This window comes from Balaenoptera ricei, chromosome X, assembly GCF_028023285.1.
Source record: "Balaenoptera ricei isolate mBalRic1 chromosome X, mBalRic1.hap2, whole genome shotgun sequence".
Lineage (NCBI taxonomy): Eukaryota > Metazoa > Chordata > Mammalia > Artiodactyla > Balaenopteridae > Balaenoptera > Balaenoptera ricei.
The window spans coordinates 70,820,463-70,845,861 of NC_082660.1; the positions used below are offsets into that span (position 1 = coordinate 70,820,463).

A 25,399-nucleotide genomic window follows, 5' to 3' on the forward strand; every position below is an offset into this window, starting at 1 on the left:
AATGAGGTGTTTTTGGTTATGTAAACATATTAAGTAAACATATTTTCCCTGCTTTTATTTTTATGCATCACATGTGAATGTAGACAGAGATTTAAAACTACCTTGAGTTAAAAAAAAATCAAAACTTTTATTCTATACTTTATTCTGTATAAAGTACTTTATTCTGTAGTACTTTGGTCCTAGATTTTTTAATGTAATTTTTGAGGAAGATATTTCATATACAACAAGTTAATGCTAGCTCAGCCTAAAACACCTACAAAAAACCGTCTCTCGCACTTTTCAACATAATATACAAAACTGTAAAATCTGTCAAGGTGGAAACTCTCTGGAATTAAAGTACTGGAAAGTACAGCAAGGTAAAAGAAAGCATTATATACAAATAGTGTTAAGCATTCTGTAATGTATGGCATTCTTAGTGTAATTGGAGTGAAACTTATCTATACATACACACAAAATATTTCAGAAGCCAGTGAAGTAAACAAAAGCGCCAGTTCTTTAAGTTACACTTGATCACGTAGACGAGCAAGTCTCTGTGATAGTTCATCCTGGAGAAAGCAAAGATTAAAAGTCACAGGGCTGTGACAAATATAAATCACTAATATTTTAAAAAGCTCATATTCAAATAAGATTTAAAATCTTGTCTCAAAAATTCACACAAAAATATTAAGAATTTACTTTTCTTAAACATTTCAAAATAAATGGAGAACTTAATAGAGCAGAAGGCTATGAAGGGGAACAAATTCAATCGCTAAATGAAATATGCATGCAATGTCCATCATTAAGGAGTTAAAGGCTAATTACACTTTGCTTATTTACGATGATGTCATACTATAGTAGAAAAATACTTTATATAATAGATAAAAGCAGAATATATTTGCTTATATATAAATATAAATACACATATATTTAATTCATTCATCAAGTTCATACAAATCAAGATAAAATCCAACTTCTACCTGTTCCATGGAAGTAACACTTGTGCCAAAAGAACCTGTTTGACCTTGTGGTAGTTCCATACTGAGATCAAGGCTACAATTTTAAAATAATTAACATAAATGAATGTTAATATAAGCATTTTGCTCCTTATCTAATTATAACAAGCTTATAATTGTTATTATAAATAACAAAACAAAAATTACAAAAACATGCTTATTGCAAATTTGAATATTCTACCTAGCATTTTACCTTAATTTAAATAAACATAATACCGGTTCAATTTTATAGATGCAAATAGAACTTAAAAATATTCTGGGGACTTCCCTGGTGGTGCAGTGGTTAAGAATCCGCCCACCAGTGCAGGGGACATGGGTTCGATCCCTGGTCCTGGAATATCCCACATGCAGCGGAGCAACTAAGCCCGTGTGACACAACTACTGAGCCTGCGCTCTAGAGCCCACGTGCCCAGAGCCGGTGCTCCACAACAAGAGAAGCCACCGCAATGAGAAGCCCTCGCACTGCAATGAAGAGTAGCCCCCCCCCACGCCACAACTACAGAAAGCCCGTGCACAGCACAAAGACCCAATGCAGCCAAAAATAAATAAATGAATTAATTAAAAAAATACATATTCTGAATGTCCACCTTAGGATAAATTAATTACTAATTTTAAAGAGTTTTTGTTGAGCCCTAGTGGCAACCCCATGTGGATGATAATCTTATGATAGAAAAGTGAATAAAATATAGGATAATGATCTGGTCATCTGAACAAAAAGAAAGACCAAAACAATGGTTATCCAATGTACTGAATTTACTGGAGATTACTATATGTCTTCTACTGTAAAGAAAATTAATGTGCCAAAAAAAGATAAAACAGGCTAGACATATGTAGCCTCAGGATCAATATCCATATCTAACATTTGAGCTAACTTCAAGTTCAGTGTTTAGATCCTGAGCTACCCTTGCTAGAAATCATTACTTGCATCTACCCACATAACTGAAGTTTAGAAAAGTTAAGTATGCTTGCCCAAGATCACTCTAGTGACAGATAGGATTCAAATCCAGGTTTGTCTCCTTCCAAGTCCACGATTTTAATCTCCATTATAACTACTCCTGTAGGATACAAACTACTCTTTCTGCCTGTCTCTAGATGAGTGTATGCCAACTCCAGTTTGAAAACACTACAGTGAATACAGTAACTTCATCATTAGGAGATTCTAGAGACAGACTGTTATTTAAAAGGTAAAGATATGGTATACTAAAATTTTGCTATACTAAAACAGAATTTTGCTATACTTAAACATCTATAAGGATGGGTATTTCGACATCAATGGTTCTACTTATTTCTACTGCTCCAGTCACCACCCATTATTGACAGAAATAATCACTCGATTTTGGCTCCCTACACTCAAGGAACATTTGTCAATGTATGGAGACATTTTTGGCTGTCACACCTGGGGGGAGGGGTGATATTACTTGTGGGTAGATGCCAGGGACACTACTAAACATCCTACATACATAGGACAGCCCCTAGGATTATTAGCCCAAAATGTCAACAGTGTCAAGTTTGAGAAATCCTATTCTAAATCTTATAAAAAAGTTGTCTTCTGAACTTGATTTCCACTGAGAGTCAGTAAGGCTGTGATACGGCAATATTCGTTTTACAAGACCTCCCTTGCTCTATTTTCAAGCCCAATCTTCTTATTTCGTCTTTGGTACAAACAGAAACAAGTTCTTAGCCTCATATTAATAAAATGGAGTCTTCTTACACATGCCTTAGTCTCTCCTATAATACTTAAAAATCATCCTTCTTACTAACTCCTTGTTGGTATATGGGCTATATTAGGATACTAACAAAGCAAAATAGTATACCACCTACCCTCCGGCCCTGTTCTCAAATATTGCAAACCTGATTTATTAACCTAGGTTTTAATTCACTAATGAGAGATACATCAGTGAACTAAAGAGCTGATAACTAATTAAGTTCTTTCTAATTAAGCATTAGTTTCGACACTAGAATAATATTCATCAACTCTATTTTCCAGGTGTCTTCAAGAACCTTATTTCAACCTATTACTCTACCTTTGAAGATAAAGCATAAAACTTTAGTATCACCCAGTTGTAATCCTTATCTTTGAAAAAAATATTTTTAATTATTTACTATAATGTTCTCTTGAACTAAGTAAAATACCAGAGAATACTGATATAACAAGACTTCTGTAGCACAGATAATATTACAGTCAAGTCATTCCCCTCAAACATGAAGAGCCTAAAATAAATAGCCTAACAGATACCCTATTTCTAATAGCTGTGCCAGAAAGGGTGTTAATTATTTACTTTTTTAAACAACAAATAACCATCTGCAACAATGAAATGTTGCCATCTTTTGAACTCCTTGGACGTTTTGCACATATTGCTCAGTTTGCAGGACTCAAACTGGGTTTAAGACTTAATGGCCTGATCATAGTAGAATTCTTTTGGAAGATCCTATTAAAAAAAATTAAACATTTGATATATGCTGAACACAGACGGTACAGAGGAAACTTTTTAAACACTCCTGCCTCCCTCAGTCACCTTCATTTCTTATCACACACTAACCGAATCTATCTCCAGAGATTTTTAAGAAAATACTAAGATGATTGGAACAAAGTCACATTTTTATGTGCATGACAAAGAGCTGGATGTTCCAAAGGTCCTTGAAGCACTAAATTCTAGGATCAAAAACCTAACTCTGACCATTGGTGGTAAAGACAAATATTTTTATCCACATCACATAATTGTAGGACTTGTAGATATTAAATCAAGATTATTCAAAAGCATCTGAATAATTTCTTACCCAGCTTCATCTGCCATTTCTTGAAGCAGCATATCCACCTGGTTCTAGAATAAAAAAATGAGAATTTGTATTTGAATGGTATTTGCTTTTTGGGTAGATTTTGTTTCTGACCTAGGTTTAAAAAGGGGGAACTGACCTACAGTTTTTAAAAGAAAGTTAAAAAATTTTTTTTTTACCACCAGAGGGAGCTGAATTATCTCATAAAATGATTTATTTATGAATAATGTTAAATTATAAAGCCTTAAACTATGAGGTTATGTGAAAAATATTCACAGTGATATTCACATATAATTTGAGTCTGAGTAATGTAGCTCTCTAATGGAGCAAACCAACTTTGCTCGTATTTAAAATGTAATAGATTTAAATTTTAGATTAATCATAACTGTCCTTTCTGCTAGTTGATGCAAATTTGATATTAAGCTTTTCAAAGTATCTAGAGATGAATAAAATATAAGTATTGAGATATTTACAACAGTACAGGAGTTCTCAGGGAATAGAGTCCAATTAATTAAAAAAAACTTGTTTTTAACTTATTTAAAATATTTTGAACATACAGGTAGGAGCTCTAAGATGTAGTTACAGCTCTACCACAAGGTACCACATTTTAAGCAAACCTCTAATAATGCTGTTGGGCCTTAGTCTCTCTTGTCTTTCATTCACCTTCAAAATATAAAGAAGTTCAGAAAATAATAGATCAAATACTTCTGTGCATTTAGATTGTGTTGTTTTTACTTCATATCTAAAATATCATTGTGTTTTTAAAATTTACTTAAATGGCATTATACTAAGTATACTATTCTGCAACTTGTTTTTTTAATTCAACCTTATAAGATCTAATTATATTGAGATCTAGAGCTCTAGTTCATTAACTTTCACTCCTGTATAGTACTGTAATATAAAATACTCTCAATTGTATTTATCCATTTTATTTCTGGACATTTAGACATTTTCCCCTAATTTCTCCTGATTATAGACAATAGTGCAATGAACATTCTTATGTAGAAGTATGTTTATACACATGTAGGTTTTTTGTGTATAAATTTAAAAATAGAAGTACTAGGTTATAGGTCACATGCATTTTCATATACTCTGATTTATTCAACAAATATTAACTGAGCACCTACTTTATGCCAGATATCATTTTAAGTGCTAGGGATACATCAGTAAACAAAAATAATTAAAAATATCTCTGCCTTCATTAAGCTTACATTCTAGTGTGTGCACATGAAAGGGAGGGGCAAATAAAAACTTTTTAAATTATGTGGTTTATTAGAAGGTGATATGTACAATGAAGAAAAATAAAGCAGGGATGGTAGATAGGGAGTACAGCACACGGTGGATGTGCCACTGGTGTACTTCTAAGTAAGATGATCATAAAAGAGCTCACTGAGAAAATGACATTTGAACAAAGAACTGAAGGAGATGGGGGAGTGGGCAATGAGGATGAGTGCAAGACAGATGAAGAATATTCAGGGAGAGGAACCTGCAAGTGAATGGCTTTGAGGAACAAATGTACATGGTGTGTTTGAGAAATAACAAAGAGGCCAATATCTTAGTAGAGTGATGAGCAATAATAGGAGATAAGGTCAGAGAAGCAGGATGAGGCAGATCCTAGAGGGCACTATAGCCCACCATAAAGAATTTGGCTTTTATTTTGAGAGACATGTAGAGCCACTGAAGGGTTCTGAGCAGAAGAATGACATGATCTGACTTGTTTTATCAGGATTGCTCTGGCTGCTATGTTAAGAATGGACTGTAGATATTACTGCATTGCTTTTCCAAAGTGAATATGCCAATTTAAATTCTAATTACTCAATAGCAAGGTATGAGAATTTGGGCATCTAGCATGTCCATTTCTGTTGTAAATTTTGGTTGACTCTTTATGAAAAATGTTTTGTATATACTTGAATATCCCCAGCACCTAGCACAATACCTGAAACCGGAGAAGGTGCTTAACAAATGTTAGGTGAATGAATCTCAAGATTTTTCAGAGCTAAAAGGCATTTAGATATCATCAAATCCAACCCTACATTTTACAGCTATGAATACTGAGGCCCAAGGTAGTGAGTATCTTAAGGTCCCAAACTTAATTAGTGGCAGAGTAGGGATTAGAAATCCAAGTGTCCTGACTTAAAGTCATTTTTCCAGTCCCCTTGTTTTCCTAATCTTGACCATAAAATCACCTGGAAATCACCTAAGGTGCCTGAATAAGAATCAGAAACTCTAGGACAGTGCTTCTCAAAATCAGGGCATAAATATCACCTGTAAATCTTATTAAAATGATTCCAAGTCAATATATCTGTGGATAGGGTCTGAGTTTCTGCATTCCTAATAAACTCCCAGATGATACAGATGTTCCTGATTTTTGCACCACACTTTGGGGAAGCAAGGCTCTGGAGGAGGTATAAAAGTAATGGCTAAATATATGCTCTCTATAAGACATACACATGAATACTTTCTTCTTAACTCTAAAACCTGAATATAAGCTTGTTCTCTTATTACTTACCTCTTAGTGAAAGGCATCACCTTCAGTAAAATTTTGATGGATGGCTATTGATTTTTCTCCTAACCTATTTTGTAAATTATCCATATTATCATCTTATGTAGTGATAACAAGATTTTGTTTATTTGATGAACCATGTGATAGGTGCTGGGATCAAAAAGAAGAGTGATAACGATATAAATCTTCTCTTTTAATATTCAAGTTTCACAAAAACTTTATTTCTGGCTTACGTGACATCCAAACTAGTTTCAAATTTAATTTTCTCTGTAGCACATCTCTAAGTTGCAGATTCAACAACATCCTAGAAAACATCCTAGTTTTCTGAAAAATAATTGATCTTGTAATTTACTATTTGTTCATCTGTGATCTGTGCCTAATAACATACTTAAAGAGTAGGCAGGAAGCAGAATATCTGCAATGAGATGACTTAACTGGCGTTAGGATAATACCTAATACCCACTGGCCTCAGTGAGTCTCTAGTTCAATGCTTTTATCAATAAGGACCACTGGCAGCAGGGCAGAACCAAGTTCCATACTCTCTAGACATGTGACCTATAATAATTCTTAGAACTTCAAAACAAGATAGGAAATGTCATCTTCTAACATGTCCTTAGGAATCCAGGGTCAGAGCATAACTTCCTACTTGCATTTTGGGGATATACGATGGTTACTTCACATTCTAGAGATGATTTAGGTTCACAAAGCCATTATATTTTGAAGTTGGGTAATTTTTAAAAGTTAGTGTAAGTAGAGAAACTATTCTTACTTGTGGTGTTGTTAGGGTTGTAGTACTACTCATTGTGTCTTCCATTTGTTGCGTTTGAACATCCAGTGTTTCAAACTGCTGTTCAAATTTGTCCATCAGGGCAGAAATCTGCAAAAAGAAATATGGTCATAAGAAAAAACTTACTCTGAAAAGATACTATCTGAACATCAATTTATTTATTTATTTATTTTACCTTTTCAAGGTTCATACTCCTCAATGTAGCATCCATAGACTTAACTACACCTGCCATGGACTTGGTTACCTATTGGGAGTATAAAAAAAAAGACTGAGAATCCTATAATATAAACAACCTCAAAATTTATGTAGTTTCTTATATTACTTGTAGATCATCTTATAAAATTTATCTACCGCTTCCTTAACAGTAAAAGTACGCTATGTATTTCTGGTCTAGGCATCGACTATCTTTTATCTTTGACTATTCATTGGAAGACAACTATTTAGACCTTAGCTGAAAAGTCACTGCCAAAATAATTTTCCTCACTAAGCATTTTGACTATCTTTCTCCTGCCCAGGAAGGCCAGTACCCTTGTAGCACTTTGCAGTAGATTTAGATTTCTGACAATTCTTAATACCTCCAATAACTTAAATCAAGAGTTCCTATTATTTACAGATATTAAGGCTTACCTTGCCCATTGTTACTGCAGTTTGAACTCTGGCTGCCACAGCATCAACCCTAACACTCATTCTCAAGAAATTAATTGTTTGGTTCTTCTGGCGGATTGCATTTTCAGCATGTATTCTTGCAACTTCTGTATTGCCTTTCTGAATGGCCTGTTTTAAACAGAGCAAAAGTAGACAGTGAAGATAAACACCAAAAGTAAATATAGGGAGCTTAAGTACAGATATTTTAGAAAGAGGAAAACAATGCCCAACTAACATATTTTTAATATTTAAGAGCTTTTACAATTAGTATTTTTAGGAAATAAAAGGAGAATTTATAGTCCTTTAATTTTTTATTTATGATTAAAAGATATATACTCATTAACATTTTAAGAAATTAAAATATAAAGTTTAAAAATTTTCCCATAATCACTCAGCCATTACCACTATTAATATTTCAGTATAAAGTATTCAAAGTACATAAACCTATTTATTGAAATATTACAATATAAATTACAAGAGTACATGCATCAGAGCATACTGTTTTCTCACCTAATTAAAAATTTTTAAGTCAATAAATATATAACTACATCATCACTCTAAAGACTGTGTTGAAAGAAAAAAAAAAGACTGTGTTGTATGGATGTACCATTAATCAGGGCTTTCCTCGTATGTGGTACAAACACTACTGATAGTACATAAAATGATTTTAGATGTTACACAGACATAAGTATCTTCATTTTAAGCATGCATTTATTTAAATGTGTATCTGAAATGGATATAACTAGCACAGATCCATGCTTTCTGCTATACTGTAATAGCTATGGCCAGGTGTGAAGTTAAAAGTCAATTTAAAGAAAAATGTTAAATAGCTCAGATGGTACCCCAGTATAGCAAAATCGATAGAGTACATAAGTGACTGAAATTAGAGCACATGGTTCAATTAAGATCCCTGATTGCTGGGTATTTAGTTTGTTTCCAATTCTTCAATAATATAAACACCAATGTGATAAATACATTAGTATATGCAACCTCAAACACTTTCCAAGATTTTTTTCCTAGTTAACATCCATAACCACATATAGCTACAATTTTTTTCTTGTGATGAGAACTTTTCAGATCTCTTAGCAACTTTCAAATATACAATAAAGTATTATTAACTGTAGTCACCACGCTGCACATTATATCCCCAGGACTTATTTTATAACTGATAGCTTGTACCTTTCAGCCATCTTCACCCATTTCACACACACCCCCCACCTCCTTCCTCTGGCAACCACAAATCTATTCTCTTTATCCGTGAGTTTTTTTTTAGGATTCCACATAAGTTAGATCACATGGAATTTGCCTTTCTCTCTCTGACTTATTTCACTTAGCATAATATGCTCAAGGTCCATCCATGTTGTTGCAAATGGCAGGATTTCCTTCTTGTTTATGGGTGAATAATATTCGACTTTATATATATATATATATTCCAAATTTTCTTTTTCCATTCATCCATTGATGGACACTTAGGTTGTTTTCATGTCTTTTTTAAAAAATTAATTTATTTTTGGCTGCATTGGGTCTTCGTTGCGGTGTGCGGGCTTCTCATTGTGGTGGCTTGTCTTGTTGTGGAGCATGGGCTCTAGGCATGCAGGCTTCAGCAGTTGTGGTATGTGGGCTCAGTAGTTGTGGCTCACGGGCTCTAGAGCACAGGCTTGGTACTTGCGGCACATTGGCTTAGTTGCTCCGTAGCATGTGGGATCTTCCCGGACCAGGGCTTGAACCCATGCCCCCTGCATTTGCCGGTGGATTCTTAAGCACTGCGCCACCAGGGAAGCCCCTCATGTCTTGGTTATTGTAAATAATGCTGCGATGAACATGGGGGTGCATATATATTTTTGAGTTAGTGTTTTTGTTTCCTTCAGATAAATACCCAGAAGTGGAATTGCTGGACTATATGGTGGGTTCTAATTTTCATTTTTCAAGGAACCTCCATACTGTTTTCCATAGTGGCTGCACCAATTTATATTCCCACCAACAGTGCACAAGGGTTCCCTTTGCTCCACAACCTCTCCAACACTTTTTGCTTTTTGTCTTTTTGATGACAGTCATTCTAACAGGTGTGAAGTGATATCTTATTGTGTTTTGATTTGCATTTCTCTGATGATGAGTGATATTGAGAACATTTTCATGTACCTGTTGGCAAATTGGTATGTCTTTTTATGAAAGATGTATGTTCAGATCCTCTACACATTTTTAAATCAGATTGTTTGGTATTTTCCTTTTGACTTGTATAAATTATTTACATATTTCAGATATAAACCCCTTATCAGCTGTATGGTTTTCAAATATTTTCTCCCACTCAGTAAGTTGCCTTTTAAATTTTTTCATGGCTTCCTTTGCTGTGCAGAAGCTTTTTTGTTTGATGTAGTCCCACTTGTTTATTTTTGCTTTTGTTGCCTCTGTTTTTGGTGTCAATTCCAAAAAATCACTGCCAAGACCAGTGTCAAGGAGTTTACCATCTACATTTTCTTCTAGAGTTTTATGACTTCACGTTTAAAGTTCAAGTCTTTAATCCATTTTGAGATAACTGCTGTATATGTTGTAAGACAGTGGCCCAGTTTTATTCTTTTGCATGTGGCTGTCCAGCTTTCCCAACACTATTTACTGAAGAGACTGTCCTTTCCCCATTGTATATTCTTGGGTCCTTTGTTGCAAATAAATTACCATAAATGTGTGGGTTTATTTCTGATTTCTCTATTCTGTTTCATTGATCTATGTGTCTGTTTTTATGTCAATATCACACTGTTTCATTTACTACAGCTTGGTAATATAGTTTGAAATCAGGAAGCATGATGTTTGAGACTTCTTTCTCAAGATGGCCTTGGATATTCAGAGTCTTCTGTGGTTCCATACAAATTTTAGGACTATTTGTTCTATTTCTGTGAAAAATGCCATTGGCATCTTGATAGGGATTGCACTGAATTTGTAGATTGCTTTGAGCAGTATGGACATTCTAACAATATTAATTGTTCCAACCCATGAGAATGCAATATCTTTCCATTTATTTGTGTCTTCTTCAATTTCTTTCATCAATGTCTTATAGTTTTCAGTGTAGTCTTTCACGTCCTTGGTTAAGTTTCCCTAGGTATTTTATTTTTAATGAAATTGTAAATAGGATTGTTTTCTTAATTTCTCTGCTAGTTCATTATTAGTTATAGAAACACAACTGATTTTTGTATATTGATTTTGTACCCTGCAACTTTACTGCATCTGTTTATTCTAATGGTTTTTTGGTGGATTCTTCTATATATAATGCCATGGGTTTTTTATATGTAATATCATGTTATCTGCTAATAGAGACAGTTTTACTTCTTCCTTTCTGATTTGGATGTCTTTTATTTCTTTTTCTTGCCTAATTGCTCTGGCTAGGACTTCCAGCAGTATGTGGAATAGAAGTGGTAAAAGTCAGCATCCTTATCTTGATCTTAGAGGAAAACCTTTTAGCTTTTCTCCCTTTAGTATGATGTTAGCTGTGGGCTTGTCATCTACGGCTTTCATTATGTTGAGGTACATTCCCCCTATATCCACTTTGTTGAGAGCTGTTATCATGAATGAATGTTGAATTTTGTCACATGCCTTTTCTGCATCTACTGAGATGATTATATGATTTTTATCCTTCATTTTGTTAATGTGGTGTATCACCCTGATTGACTTGTGGATGGTGAACCATCCCCACATCCCTGGAATAAATTCCATTTAATCATGGTGTATGACCCTTTTAATGCATTGTTGAATTTGGTTTGCTACTATATTGTTGAGGATTTTTACATCTATGTTCATCAGGGATATTGGCCTATAATGTTCTTTTCTTGTAGTTTCCTTGTCTGGTTTTGGTATCAGGGTAATGCTGGCCTCATAAAGTGAGTTTGGATGTGTCCCCTCCTCTTTAATTTTTTGGATGAGTGAGTTTGAGGTTGATTGGTATTACAGTTGACCCTTGAACAACATGGGGCTAGGAGTGCCAACCCCCACTCAGTCAAAAATCCATGTATAACTTTACAGTTGGCCTTCTGTATCTACAGTTCTGCATCTGCGGATTCAACTGACCATGAATAGTGTAGTACTATAGTACGTCTTTGTTGAAAAAAATTTGTGTACAAGTGGACCTGTGAAGTTCAAACCTGTGTTGTTCAAAGGTGTACTTTAATTCTTTAAATGTCTGGTATAATTCACCAGTAAAACCATCTGGGCCTGGACTTTGTTTGTTGGGAATATGCATATTTTAATACTGCTGTACTTGCCTGGGATTTATAAATTCAAAAATTATTTTTAGATTATTTCTAGTTTCCTCAATATACAAAAATGTTAGACCAAAATCTTTTTTATGCTTTCTCTTTCCTTGCAATAGTTGGGCTTATACTTTTAGAAAAGGATGATGCTAATACATCAATTTTAAGTATTTTTTCTTCTAACTCAGCCTATTTCTATCTCCTTTCCTGAAAGTTTTCTTCCCATAAAGTTTTCTCTATTAAGAGCATAGACAAAATACCCAAAGTGACTCAAGGGTAGGATATACGCTATTACCAAAGATCAGAGTAAGTTAATAAAATATTAAAAATAGATATATAAATACACATGTGCAGATAAGAGTTAACACAGCAAGCCTGAGTCTGCTGTCCTTCAAAAGGTCTATTTGCAAGTTTGGCATGTAACTAGCATCTAGGAACTTGGATTTGGGGAAGGTTTCCATCTTTCCCAGAACAGTTAAGAGTGGCTCACTGTGCCTAAACTCTCTATACAAACAATGTGGTTTATGCCAAACACTGGATTTCCTTCTGGGAGACTGGAATTTTGGTGTGTGCTAGGAAGAGGATCCCTGCATGACTACCAATAAAAGCCTTGGACTCCTAGTCACAGGAGAACTTCCTTGGTAGACAACATATAACACATGTTGTCACAATTTGTTGCTGCAGGAATTAAGCTTGTCCTGGGTGATTCCACTGAGGACTCTTGGAAGCTGAAGCCTGGATTCCTTCAGACATCGCCCCATGTGTTTTCCCTTTGTTTCCTTTAGTGTAATATGTCATAGCCATGAGTCCAACTATATGCTGAGTCCTATGAATCCTAGCAAATACACAATACACAAGTCACAATATACATTAATGCTATGTACTATGTATATATAAAACTTATATTCAATGGAATATTACTCAGCCATAAAAAGAAATGAAATTGAGTTATTTGTAGTCAGGGGGATGGACCTAGAGTCTGTCATACAGAATGAAGTCAGTCAGAAAGAGAAAAACAAATACTGTATGCTAACACATATATATGGAATCTAAAAAAAAAAAAAAGATTCTAATGAACCTAGGGGCAGGACAGGAATAAAGATGCAGATGTAGAGAATGGACTTGAGGACACGGGGAGGGGAAGGGTAAGCTGGAACGAAGTGAGAGAGTAGCATTGACATATATACACTATCAAACGTAAAGTAGCTAGTAAGAAGCAGCCGCATAGCACAGGGAGATCAGCTGGGTGCTCTGTGACCACCTAGAGGGGTGGGATAGGGAGGGTGGGAGGGAGACGCAAGAGGGAGAGGATATGGGGATATATGTATACATATAGCTGATTCACTTCATTATACAGCAGAAACTAACACATGATTGTAAAGCAATTATACTCCAATAAAGATGTTAAAAAAAAAAAAACTTTAGAGACTACAGAAATTCAAATGAGCCTAAAAATGTGAAATATTATTCTTACATACAGGCTTTATACTTCTCAGTAACAGTGGTTCTGGCTACAAACCAAAGGACAGTCATTAGATGTAGGCAATAGAACAGTTAGATAACAGTACAGTTATACTCTGTGTTATGAGCCATACTTGTACACATAAGTAGAAATAAACAAAAAAGCCATTATTAATTATGTCAGATAATAAATAATTTACTTAAATAGATATTTGGCTTAAAATGCTAAAGCCAGTAATCTTTCTTCAATGTAAAATAAACTAAAACAACCACTCTTCCATCATATAACTGTGCTCATTTCATGAGTTTAAAAAAAGTAAAAAGATTAAAAATTACTTACCTTTTTAATCTTGGCCTTTTCAGCCTTTTCTTCTTTATCACATTTCTTGGCATTCCTATTAAGTTCTTTTGCAGCAAACTTCAAGTTAAATAGGTGTTCTGAAATTATATGTTAAGGTTTTAAAAAAAAAGTCATTTCCCAACCTAACTACCTGAAAACAAGATGTTAAAATTATAAAACTTATAAGATTATGCTATTTAAACCAAATATTCACAAAGTATTTGAGGAAACAGAACAATTTTTATCTCTTCCACATTTGTTTTCTGTTAAAATTAATTATTTTAAGAAATAATTTTAGAAGAAAATAAGAAAAAGAAATAAATAAAACTTAAAAATTTTAAGAAACTTAATTATTTCTATTAAAACAAACTTATGGTTATCAAAGGGGAAAGGTGGGGGGAGGGATAAATTAGGAGTTTGAGATTAACATACAGACTACTATATATAAAATAGATAATCAACAAGGACCTACTGTATAGCACAGGGAACTCTACTCAATACTCTGTAATAACCTATATGGGAAAAGAATCTGAAAAAGAATATATGTATATGTATAACTAAATCACTTGGCTGTACACCTGAAACTAACACAACACTGTAAATCAACCATACTCCAATATAAAATTAAAATTTTAAAAATTAAAGTAATGGCAAGAAAGATTAATTACAAAGGGAAAAAGAGCAACTTTACAGTAGAGAAATCTGGCAGATACCACCTTACCAAGGATAATATCACCAGTAATAAAACATTTCAACACCATTTACCTTCTGAAATGATGAACTGGAAAGAGTACAGCATACTTATATGGTGGTGTTGTCAAAAACATAACCTCAATTTACTCCAGAGAAACCGTCAGGCAATCCTGAACTGAGAGAGACATTCTATGTAAGATATAACTGACCAGTGTTCTTGTCAAGCGTCAAGTTCGTGAAAAGCAAAGAAAGACTGAAGAACTGTTACAGAATGGAGAAGACGAAGGAGCCATGCCAACTAAATGCAATGCGTGATTGGATTCTGAAACAGAAAAAGGACATTAGGGGAAAAACTGGTGAAATCCAAGTAAGGTCTGTAGTTTAGTTAATATTGTAGCAATGTGGATTTCCTTTGGTTGATGATTATGTTCATGTAAGGTGTTAACATTAGGAGAAGCTTGGTAAAGGGAATAAAAGAAATCTCTGTACTATTTTTGCAATTTCTCTTTAAGTCTAAAACTATTTTAAGATTAAACATTTTTAATTAAAAACGACAAAAATATAATGGGAATAAGACCCAAATAAGCAATACCACAAATCTTCCATTTTCATGACACAAGCAAAAACAAATATGAAGTAATGCACATGAATCTGACAAAGCAATGTGGATTATTTCAAAACCAACTGCTTTGTATCATGATTAAATCACTATTAAGAATGATTCTATGTGTTTTCTGCCCTTTAGAAAAAGGTAAAATCTATTTTTTTTTAAACCCTGATTCTATATTTCTTTGGGACATTTATAAAGGATGCAGGGTTCATTTTTTTGAAAGGCACACATACACTATATAGTTTAAAGAGCTAACTGTTGGTTTGATTATATCACTATCAGAAAATAAGTATTATTCGATTATTTACCAAAGCTAAACCATAAATTAACCTGTTCATCTCTCAAAGGCTTCATGGTTCTAATTTAACACCTTATATTTATGGATAATGAGAGGGATAACTTGCTACCATGAGTATTTTTCATCAACAACAGATATAACTAGAATTGTTAAGAAAATAAGTATATGTGTATGAATTTCTGGGTAGTTTTAATGTGTCATATATGTTACATTTTAAAGTAAGATTTATCAATTTCAGCTAGGTAACTGAGAAAATTATAGCTCCTTTTATAAATAGGGTTTTTAACCTAAGCACTACTGATATTTTGGGCTAGATAATACTTTGTTGTGGGGGATGTCCTATGTATTTTATGAAGTTTATCAGCATTCCTGGCCTTTACCCACTAGATGACACTAGCAACCCCTCTGTTCCCCGAATTACAACAACAAAAATGTCTCCAGACATTGTCAAATGCTACCTGGGGAGGGGGGCAAAATCGAACCCTGCAGAGAATCTGAATCACTGAGATAGATGGAAATAAAGGAAAAAGTAATGAATTTTTTATTTTTCAAATCATCTCCCAAATAGAATTGCTGTCTCTGTAGAAAAAGTCACTATTGTTAAAAGCTGAATTAAGAAGCCAACTATTTTAGATGAATTCATATAATTTATATATTCATTGTTGTTTTTAAAGAATGATTTCAGTTTCCCTTAAACCTGAAATTTACTACAAACTGCAAATACTGAGGACTGACTACTGAATGCCTACTATAGCCAACTCTAATTTAATATTAATGGTTAAGAATGATCATGATATAAAATACTAGCCAAAAATATTAATAGGAGATCCATTGCAAAAGTCCATTTAATACCATAAAGCTTTTCCCCCTTCATCCTAAAAAGACGTGAACCACTTCCATTAATATGGAGGCCTACACATTTATAAAAACACCTTGAAATACTGGATAAACTACAACAAATGCCCTTTTAAATACAGAGCTTAGGTTGTAAAAATGGAAGGAAAATCCTCAGGAGACAGAAACAAGGAGGAAGAAGTAAATATCAGTAGTAGGTAAGCACTGAAGCCCCTGAAGACAAAGCCCCCTATGGAGCCCACTAGATGAGACGCTGGAAATGAATTTTCTGAATAAACCTAGAACCTTGAAAGCTACAACATTAGCATAAGGGTGAGATAGAAAGAAGTCTTATCAGCTGGCAAAGGAAGAAGAGATGACAAGGTTAACTGTCATTATGGGCCTTGGCTCACAGCTGGGGGTGGAGCAAACTAGATAAAAGAAAATTAGACAAAGCTGAGGAGAAAATTAGCAAACCGACTTTAGATCTGAATTAAGATTACAGTGAAAAAATAAGGTTAATATGAAAGAGAGGACAAGAAATAAAGAAAACAGAATAAAAAGGTCTAATATCTGCAATACCACAAAGACATAATAAAGACAATATGCAAAATGTTACATTCAAAGAGATAATACTTGAGAATCTTCCATAACTGATGAGAATAAAATCTTTAGACTCAAGAAGCACAAACAAACAAAAAATCAAACAAACAAAAAAACAATCCCAAGCAGGACATATAAAAATCAATCCAGAGAGGCGGAGTCAAGATGGTGGTGTGGGAAGACGTGGAGTTAGCGTCTCCCCACAACTAGGGAGCCTGCCGGCCGCTGGTGGGGGATTCTAATGCCCAAGGATATGGGAGGAACCCCAGAGTGAACCAGCTTGCAGGATCTTGGTTCGCAAGCCTGGGGTTGGGCGGAAGCTACTGCAGTGGGAGCTCTGATTCTGAACCACTGGACTAACAGAGAACCTCAGACCCCAGGGAATATTCATAGGAGTGAGGTCTCACAGAGCTCCCCATCTCAGCACCAAGACCCATCTCAGCTCTACCCAGTAGCCTACAAACTCCAGTGTTGGAAGCCTCAGGCCAAACAACCAGTAAAACAGGAGCACAATTTCACTCAAAAAAAAAAAAGGTAAAATAAAATAAGATGGCAAAAAGTATGCCACAGGTAAAGGAGCAAGGTAAAAATCTACAAGACCAAATAAATGAAGAGGAAATGGGCAATCTACCTGAAAAACAATTCAGAGTAATGATAGTAAAAACGATCCAGAATCTCAGTAGTAGAATGGAAGCACAGATTGAGAAAATTCAAGAAATGTTTAACAAAGATCTAGAAGAACTAAAGAACAAACAAACAGAGATGAACAACACAATAACTGAAATGAAAAATACACTAGATGGAATCAATAACAGAATAACTGAGGCAGAAGGATGAATAAGTGAGCTGGAAGACAAAATGGTGGAAATAACTGCTGAGGAGCAGAATAAAGAAAAAAGAATGAAAATAATTCAGAACAAGCTCAGACACCTCTGGGACAACACTAAACGCAACAACATTTGAATTATAGGGGTCCCAGAAGGCAAAGAGAAAACGAAAAGGTCTGAGAAAATATTTGAAGAGATTATAGTTGAAAACGTCCCTAACATGGGAAAGGAAATAGTCACCCAAGTCCAGGAAGCACAGAGAGTCCCATACAGGATGAACCCAAGGAAAAACACACCAAGACACATATTAATCAAACTAACAAAAATTAAATTCAAAGAAAAAATATTAAAAGCACCAAGGGAAAAACAAAAAATAACCTATAAAGGAATCCCCATAAGGTTATCAGCTGATTTTTCAGTGGAAACTCTGCAGGCCAGAAGGGGGTGGCAGGATATACTTAAAGTGATGAAAGAGAAAAACCTACAACCAAGATTACTCTACCCAGCAAGGATCTCATTCAGATTCAATAGAGAAGTCAAAAGCTTTTCAGACAAGCAAAAGCTAAGAGAATTCAGCACCACCAAACCAGCTTTACAACAAATGCTAAAGAAACTTCTCGAAGCAGGAAACACAAGAGAAGAAAAAGACTCACAAAAACAAACCCAAAACAATTAAGAAAATGATAATAGGAACATATACATCAATAATAACCTTGAATGTAAAGGGATTAAATGCCCCAGCCAAAAGACACAGACTGGCTGAATGGATACAAAAACAAGACCCATATATATGTTGTCTACAAGAGACCCATTTCAGACCTAGGGACACATACAGACTGAAAGTGAAGGGATGGAAAAAGATATTCCATGCAAATGGAAATCAAAAGAAAGCTGGAGTAGCTATACTCATATCAGATAAAATAGACTTTAAAATAAAGACTGTTAAAAAAGATAAGGAGGGACAGTACATAATGATCAAAGGAACAATCCAAGAAGAAGATAAAACAATTATAAATGTTAATGCACCCAACATAGGAGCACCTCAATACATAAGGCAAATGCTAACAACCATGAAAGGAGAAATTGACAGTAACACAATAAGAGTAGGGGACTTTAACACCCCACTTAAACCAACGGACAGATCATCCAAACAGAAAATAAATAAGGAAACTCAAGTTTAAATGACACAATAGACAAGATAGATCTAATTGATATTTATAGAACATTCCACCCCAAAGTGGCAGAATACACTTTCTTCTCAAGTGCACATGAAACATTCTCCAGGATAGATCACATCTTGGGTCACAAATCAAGCCTCAAAAAATTTAAGAAAATTGAAATCGTATCAAGCATGTTTTCTGACCACAATGCTATGAGATTGGAAAACAATTACAGGAAAAAAAATTGTAAAAAACACAAATACAAGGAGGCTAAACAGTGCACTACTAAATAACCAAGAGATCACTGAAGAAACCAAAGAAGAAATTTAAAAAAATACATAGAAAAAATTGACAACGAAAACATGATGACCCCAAACCTATGGGATGCAGTAAAAGCACTTCTAGGAGGGAAGTTTATAGCAATTCAATCTCACCTCAAGAAACAAGAAAAATCTCAAATAAACAATCTAACCCTACATTTAAACCAGCTAGAGAAAGAAGAACAAAGAAAACCCAAAAACAGTAGAAGGAAAGAAATAATAAAGAACAGAGCAGAAATATATGAAATAGAAATGAAGAAAACAATAGCAAAGATCAATGAAACTAAAAGCTGGTTCTTTGAGAAGATAAACAAAATTGATAAACCCTTAGCCAGACTGATCAAGAAAAAAAGAGAGGGGTGCAAATCAATAAAATTAGAAATGAAAAAGGAGAAATCACAACTGACACTGCAGAAATACAAAGGATTATAAGAGACTACTACAAACAACTATATGCCAATAAAATGGACAACCACGAAGAAATGGACACATTCTTGGAAAGGTACAATTTTCCAAGACTGAACAAGGAAGAATTAGATAATATAAACAGACCTATCACAAGTAATGAAATTGAAACTGTAATTAAAAATCTTCCAACAAACAAAAGTCCAGGACCAAATGGCTTCACAGGTGAATTCTATGAAACATTTAGAGAAGAGCTAACACCGATCCTTCTGAAACTCTTCCAAAAAACTGCAGAGGGAGAAACACTCTCAAATTCATTCTACAAAGTCCCCATTACCCTGATACCACAACCAGAAAAAGATACCACAAAAAAAGAAAATTATAGACCAATATCACTGATGAACATAGATGCAAAAATCCTCAACATAACACTAGCAAACAGAATCCAACAGCACATTAAAAGGATCATAAACCATGATCAAGTGGGATTTATTCCAGGGATGCAAGGATTCTTCAATATACACAAATCAAACAATGTGATACACCACATTAATAAATTAAGGAATAAAAACCATAGGATCTTCTCAATAGATGTAAAACAGCTTTTGACAAAATTCAACAGCCATTTATGATAAAAACTCTCCAGAAAATGGGCATAGAGGGAACATACCTCAACATAATAAAGGCCATATATGACAAACCCACATCAAGCATCAAACACAATGGTGAAAAATTGAAAGCATTTCCACTAAGATCAGGAACAAGACAAAGATGTCCACTCTCACCACTCTTATTCAACATAGTTTTGGAAGTCCTGGCACAGCAATCAGGGAAGAAAAAGAAATAAAATGAATACAAATTGGAAAAGAAGAAGTACAACTGTCACTGTTTGCCAATGACATGATACTATGCATAGAAAATCCTAAAGATGCCGCCAGAAAACTACTAGATCTAATCAATGAATTTGGTAAGATTGCAGGATACAAAATTAATGCACAGAAATCTCTGGCATTCCTATACACCAACAATGAAAAAACACATAGAGAAATTAAGGAAGCACTCCCATTTACCACTGCAACAAAAAGAATAAAATACCTAGGAAAAAAACCTGCCTAAGGAGGCGGAAGACTGGTACTCAGAAAACTATAAAGCACTGATGAAAGTAATCAAAGATGACATAAACAGATGGAGAAATATACCACGTTCTTGGATTGGAAGAATCAATATTTTGAAAATGACTATACTACACAAAGCAATCTACAAATTCAATGCAATACCTATCAAATTACTTATGGCATTCTTCACAGAATTAGAATAAAATATCTTACAATTCATATGGAAACACAAAAGAACCCGAATAGCCAAAGCAATCTTAAGAAAGAAAAACAGAGTTGAAGGAATCAGGCTCCCAGACTTCTGACTATACTACAAAGCTACAGTAATCAAGACAGTATGGTACTGGCACAAAAACAGAAATATAGATCAATGGAACAGGATAGAAAGCCCAGAGATTAACCCACTCACATATGATCACCTTATTTTTAATAAAGGAGGCAAGAATATACAAAGGAGAAAAGACAGCCTCTTCAATAAGTGGTGCTGGGAAAACAGGACAGCTACATGTAAAAGAATGAAATTAGAACACTACCAAACACCATACACAAAAATAAACTCCAAATGGATTAAAGACTTAAATGTAAGACCAGACACTATAAAACTTTTAGAGGAAAACATAGGAAAAACACTCTTTGACATAAACCACAGCAAGATCGTTTTTGACCCACCTCCTAGAGTAATGGAAAGAAAAACAAAAATAAACAAAGGGGACTTAATTAAACTTAAAAGCTTTTGCACAGCAAAGGAAACCATACATAAGACAAAAAGACAACCCTCAGAATGGGAGAAAATATTTGCAAATGAAACAACAAAGGAATAATCTCCAAACTATACAAACTACTCATGGAGCTCAATATCAAAATATCATACAATCCAGTTAAAAAATGGGTGGAAGACCTAAATAGACATTTCACCAAGGAAGACATACAGATGGCCAAGAGGCACATGAAAAGATGCTCAACATCACTAATTATTAGAGTAATGCAAATCAAAACTACTGTGAGGTATCACCTCACACCAGTCAGAATGACCATTATTAAAGAAGCTAGAAACAATAAATGCTACAAAGGGTGTGGTGAAGAGGGAACCCTCCTACACTGTTGGTGTGAATGTACACTGATACAGCCACTACAGAAAACAGTATGGAGGCTCCTTAAAAAACTAAAAATAGAACTACCATATGACTCAGCAATCCCACTACTGGGCATATACCCTGAGAAAACCATAATTCAAAAAGAGACATGCACCCCAATGTTCATTGCAGCACTATTTACAATAGCCAGGACATGGAAGCAACTTAAATGTCCATCGACAGATGAATGGATAAAGAAGATGTGGCACATATATACAATGGAATATTACTCGGCCATAAAAAGAGACGAAACTGAGTTATTTGTAGTGAGGTGGATGGACCTAGAGTCTGTCATACAGAGTGAAGTAAGCCAGAAAGAGAAAAACAAATACTGTATGCTAAAGCATATATATGGAATCTTAAAAAAAAATGTTACTGATGAACCTAGTTGCAGGGCAGGAATAAAGAGGCAGACATAGAGAATGGACTTGAGCACATGGGGTGGGAGGGTGAAGCTAGGGCGAAGTGAGAGTAGCATCGACATATACACACTACCGAATGTAAAATAGTTGGCTGGTGGGAAGCATAAGCATAGCACAGGGAGATTGGCTCGGTGCTTTGCAATGACCTAGAGGGGTGGGATAGGGAGGATGGGAGGGAGGCTAAAGAGGGAGGGGATATGGGGACATGTGTATGCATATGGATGATTTGCTTTGTTGTATAACAGAAACTAACACAGTATTGTGAAGCAATTATACTCCAATAAAGAGCTATTAAAAAATAAAAAATAAATCCTAAAAAAAAAAAATCAATCCAGACTTAGATATATCATAGCACACCTCAGAATACCAAATACTAAAATATTTAAAACAGCCATAGTGGAAATTCAGATTATTTATAAAATAACTAAAGATCAGACTGAGTAGGATTTCAAATAAAATGCTAATGTAACTTCCAAAGGATGTACAGCAGATTCTCATTCTTCATGTTAGTTATGTTTCATGAAATCACTGCAAATAGGGAATTAATGAGTACAGAAACATTTCTCCTAAGGAAAATGCAGGATTAGGTTCCTGCGAGTCTCTGGTCAAAACATTTTTGTCAACCTATGAATACATAACCTTGTTTTATGCATATTTTTGTTTTAACACATCTTACTTAATATATCTTGCTGACTCTGTAACATTGAATTCATGGCAAACAGCATTATAACTCATGCCTGAAAGAAGCTTACCTAACACACATATACTCTCCATAAGGCACATCACAGTCTTGCACTTCAGAACACTATACAGCACTTAAACACTACACTTAGAGATTAGTGAAATCACCAACAAAAAGTACAAAAAATGCAAAAAAAAAAAAGTGGCACTTGACAAAGTGAAAAAGACACTCCTTTAAAGTATGAGAGCTGAAGTAAAAAGGCAGAGCATCGTATTGTTCACCCTTAACTGGGAACATGCCCCTTTGTCCACTCAAATTTTTCACTGCCTGAGCATGTCCATGAATAACCTTGAAAGCATAGCAAGGAATGATTTCAGGTTAAAAAAAAATTATAGTGAGTAGTAAATTTGCAAACACAGAATCTGAGAATAATGATGACTAAATAAGGATGACTGAATGTACTTCACAAAAAACAAAATTATGTCTGACATAATGAAAGGTTTAGTGAGCACAGAGACTGGTAAACACAGATAAATCCAGAGAAATACTGACTATAAGATAATCATAATGTCTAATTTTGGAGATTAGACAGGCAGAACAAACATAGACAATAAAAACATGTACAACAGAGGATGGGGTGAAAAATTATATGTTTAAAAATCCAAGAAAAAAGTTTCTAATTATTTAGAAATTAAATTAACTATGCATGTAAAAATGTGAAGGGTACTGCTAAGGAAATAGCATGTACCTTCTAAAATAATAAAGGGAAAAATGGGGTAAACCACTTAATAAATCCAGAAGAAAGTAGCAAAAGAGAAGTGAATCACAGAGAAAACAGGATACACAGAAATCATAAAATATCAATAAAAAGAAACATCCCCAAAATGTCAGGATGGATTAAAAAATAATGAAACAAATTATAAATATGTGCTTTAAACAGGACTTTAAATCACTTAAACAGAAAGGCTGGATGTAAAAAGACAGAAAAAAATTATACCAGACAAATACTAACCTAAAAAAACAGTTGTAGCTTTATTAGTATCAATCAAAACAGACTACCTAAAAGCAGCATTAGAAAGTTTTTAAAAGTAGGGATCACTATAAAATGATAGAAAGTAAATTCACAAATTGATGAAATAATTCTAGATTTCCACGTTCCTCTACATAGCCTCAAAGTGTGTTTGTATGTATATATATAAAACTGGCAGATAAAATTATTAATCTTGGTAGATTTTAATAAAATTCTCTCAGTAACTGACAAAACTAAGAATATAGAAGTTACAAAAGACCCGATTAAGAAGCTTAATTTAAAAATTAACATATAGAGAATTATAGTGAAACCTGTGCCCAATAATTTGAGAATACACATCATTTACAAGCATATGACACATGAAAACTGATCATACCCTGGGCCATAAAGCAAATATGAAATAATAGATATCAGACAAACCTACTGTCTAACCACAACTCAATAATGAATTAATTAATATGGGAATTTACTTCACAATTTTTCTGTAAGAATCTAAAACTCTTTTAAGATTAAAAGTTTATTATTCTTTTTATTTATTTATTTTGACTGTGCTGGGTCTTCATTGTGGCACGCGGGCTCAGTAGTTGCATCACATGGGCTTAGTTGCAGTATATGGGATCTTAGTTCCCTGACCAGGGATTGAACCCAGGCCCCTTGCATTGGGAGTGCGGAGTCTTAACCACTGGACCACCAGGGAAGTCACCTAAAAGTTTATTTTAAATACGCATATATCTATATCTATATCTACAGTAAGTCCCCTACATACTAACCTTCAAGTTGCAAACTTTCAAAGATGCGAACGTGCGTTTGCATGTCCAATCACGTTAGTTCATGTCTCTGGTGTACATTCTCACGTGCATGCATCCTCTACAAGTGGTTGTGCTTTGTGTACTTTACAGTATTATATAGAGTACAGTAGTACAATATCTTTATTTCAAGCTAGATCTGCAAGAGGACGACTTCATTGAACTCCTTGCTGTGCAACAAGAGGAGCTTACTAATGAAGACTTTATGGAATTGGAGGCCCAGAGAAAGGGCAAAGAGAGACAAGAGGAAGAAGAAGTAACTGAAGAACCGAAGAGATTCACGACGCAGGTAATGGCAAGGGGATTTCTTTATTTGAGGAGTCACTGTTAGTTTTTGAGGCACAGAACCCGAACGCAGAATGGTACACGAAGGTTGCAGCAGCCGTTCAGAATGCAATCCGGTGCTACTGTGTCATCTATGACGAGAAAAAAAGAGCTACTACCCAGACATCACTGGATCGTTTTTTCAAGAGGGTAGATAGAATTGAATCCAACAAGGAACCAGAACCTGTGCCATCAACGTCAGGCGTGAGTGAAATTGCAGCTTGCCCTCCATCTCCTATTGCTGATGATCCTTCAGCTCTACCATCTCCCACCTCCAGTCACTCTTCTTGCCTGTTCACTCGATGCCAGCCCCTGTATGCCAGCTGTTGTACTGTACTACTGTACTTTTCAAGGTACTGTACTGTAAGATTAAAAATGTTTTATTTTTTGTGCTTGTTT

General features: G+C 34.6%; 1 protein-coding gene across 1 annotated transcript in view; it reads right to left on the reverse strand.

The window, feature by feature from the left end:
• Positions 1 to 313: 313 nt before the first annotated feature.
• The window catches only part of LOC132357408 (charged multivesicular body protein 1B2-like), a 34,015-nt gene continuing 8,929 nt past the window's right edge, over positions 314 to 25,399 (reverse strand). The window contains exons 2-8 of the mRNA XM_059910823.1: positions 13,739 to 13,836; positions 7,685 to 7,831; positions 7,233 to 7,301; positions 7,040 to 7,147; positions 3,771 to 3,814; positions 957 to 1,029; positions 314 to 545 (exon numbers count right to left, since the gene is read on the reverse strand). Coding sequence (XP_059766806.1) covers positions 501 to 545; positions 957 to 1,029; positions 3,771 to 3,814; positions 7,040 to 7,147; positions 7,233 to 7,301; positions 7,685 to 7,831; positions 13,739 to 13,836 — 584 coding nt within the window. The 3' untranslated portion in view covers positions 314 to 500. The remainder of the gene's footprint in view (positions 546 to 956; positions 1,030 to 3,770; positions 3,815 to 7,039; positions 7,148 to 7,232; positions 7,302 to 7,684; positions 7,832 to 13,738; positions 13,837 to 25,399) is intronic.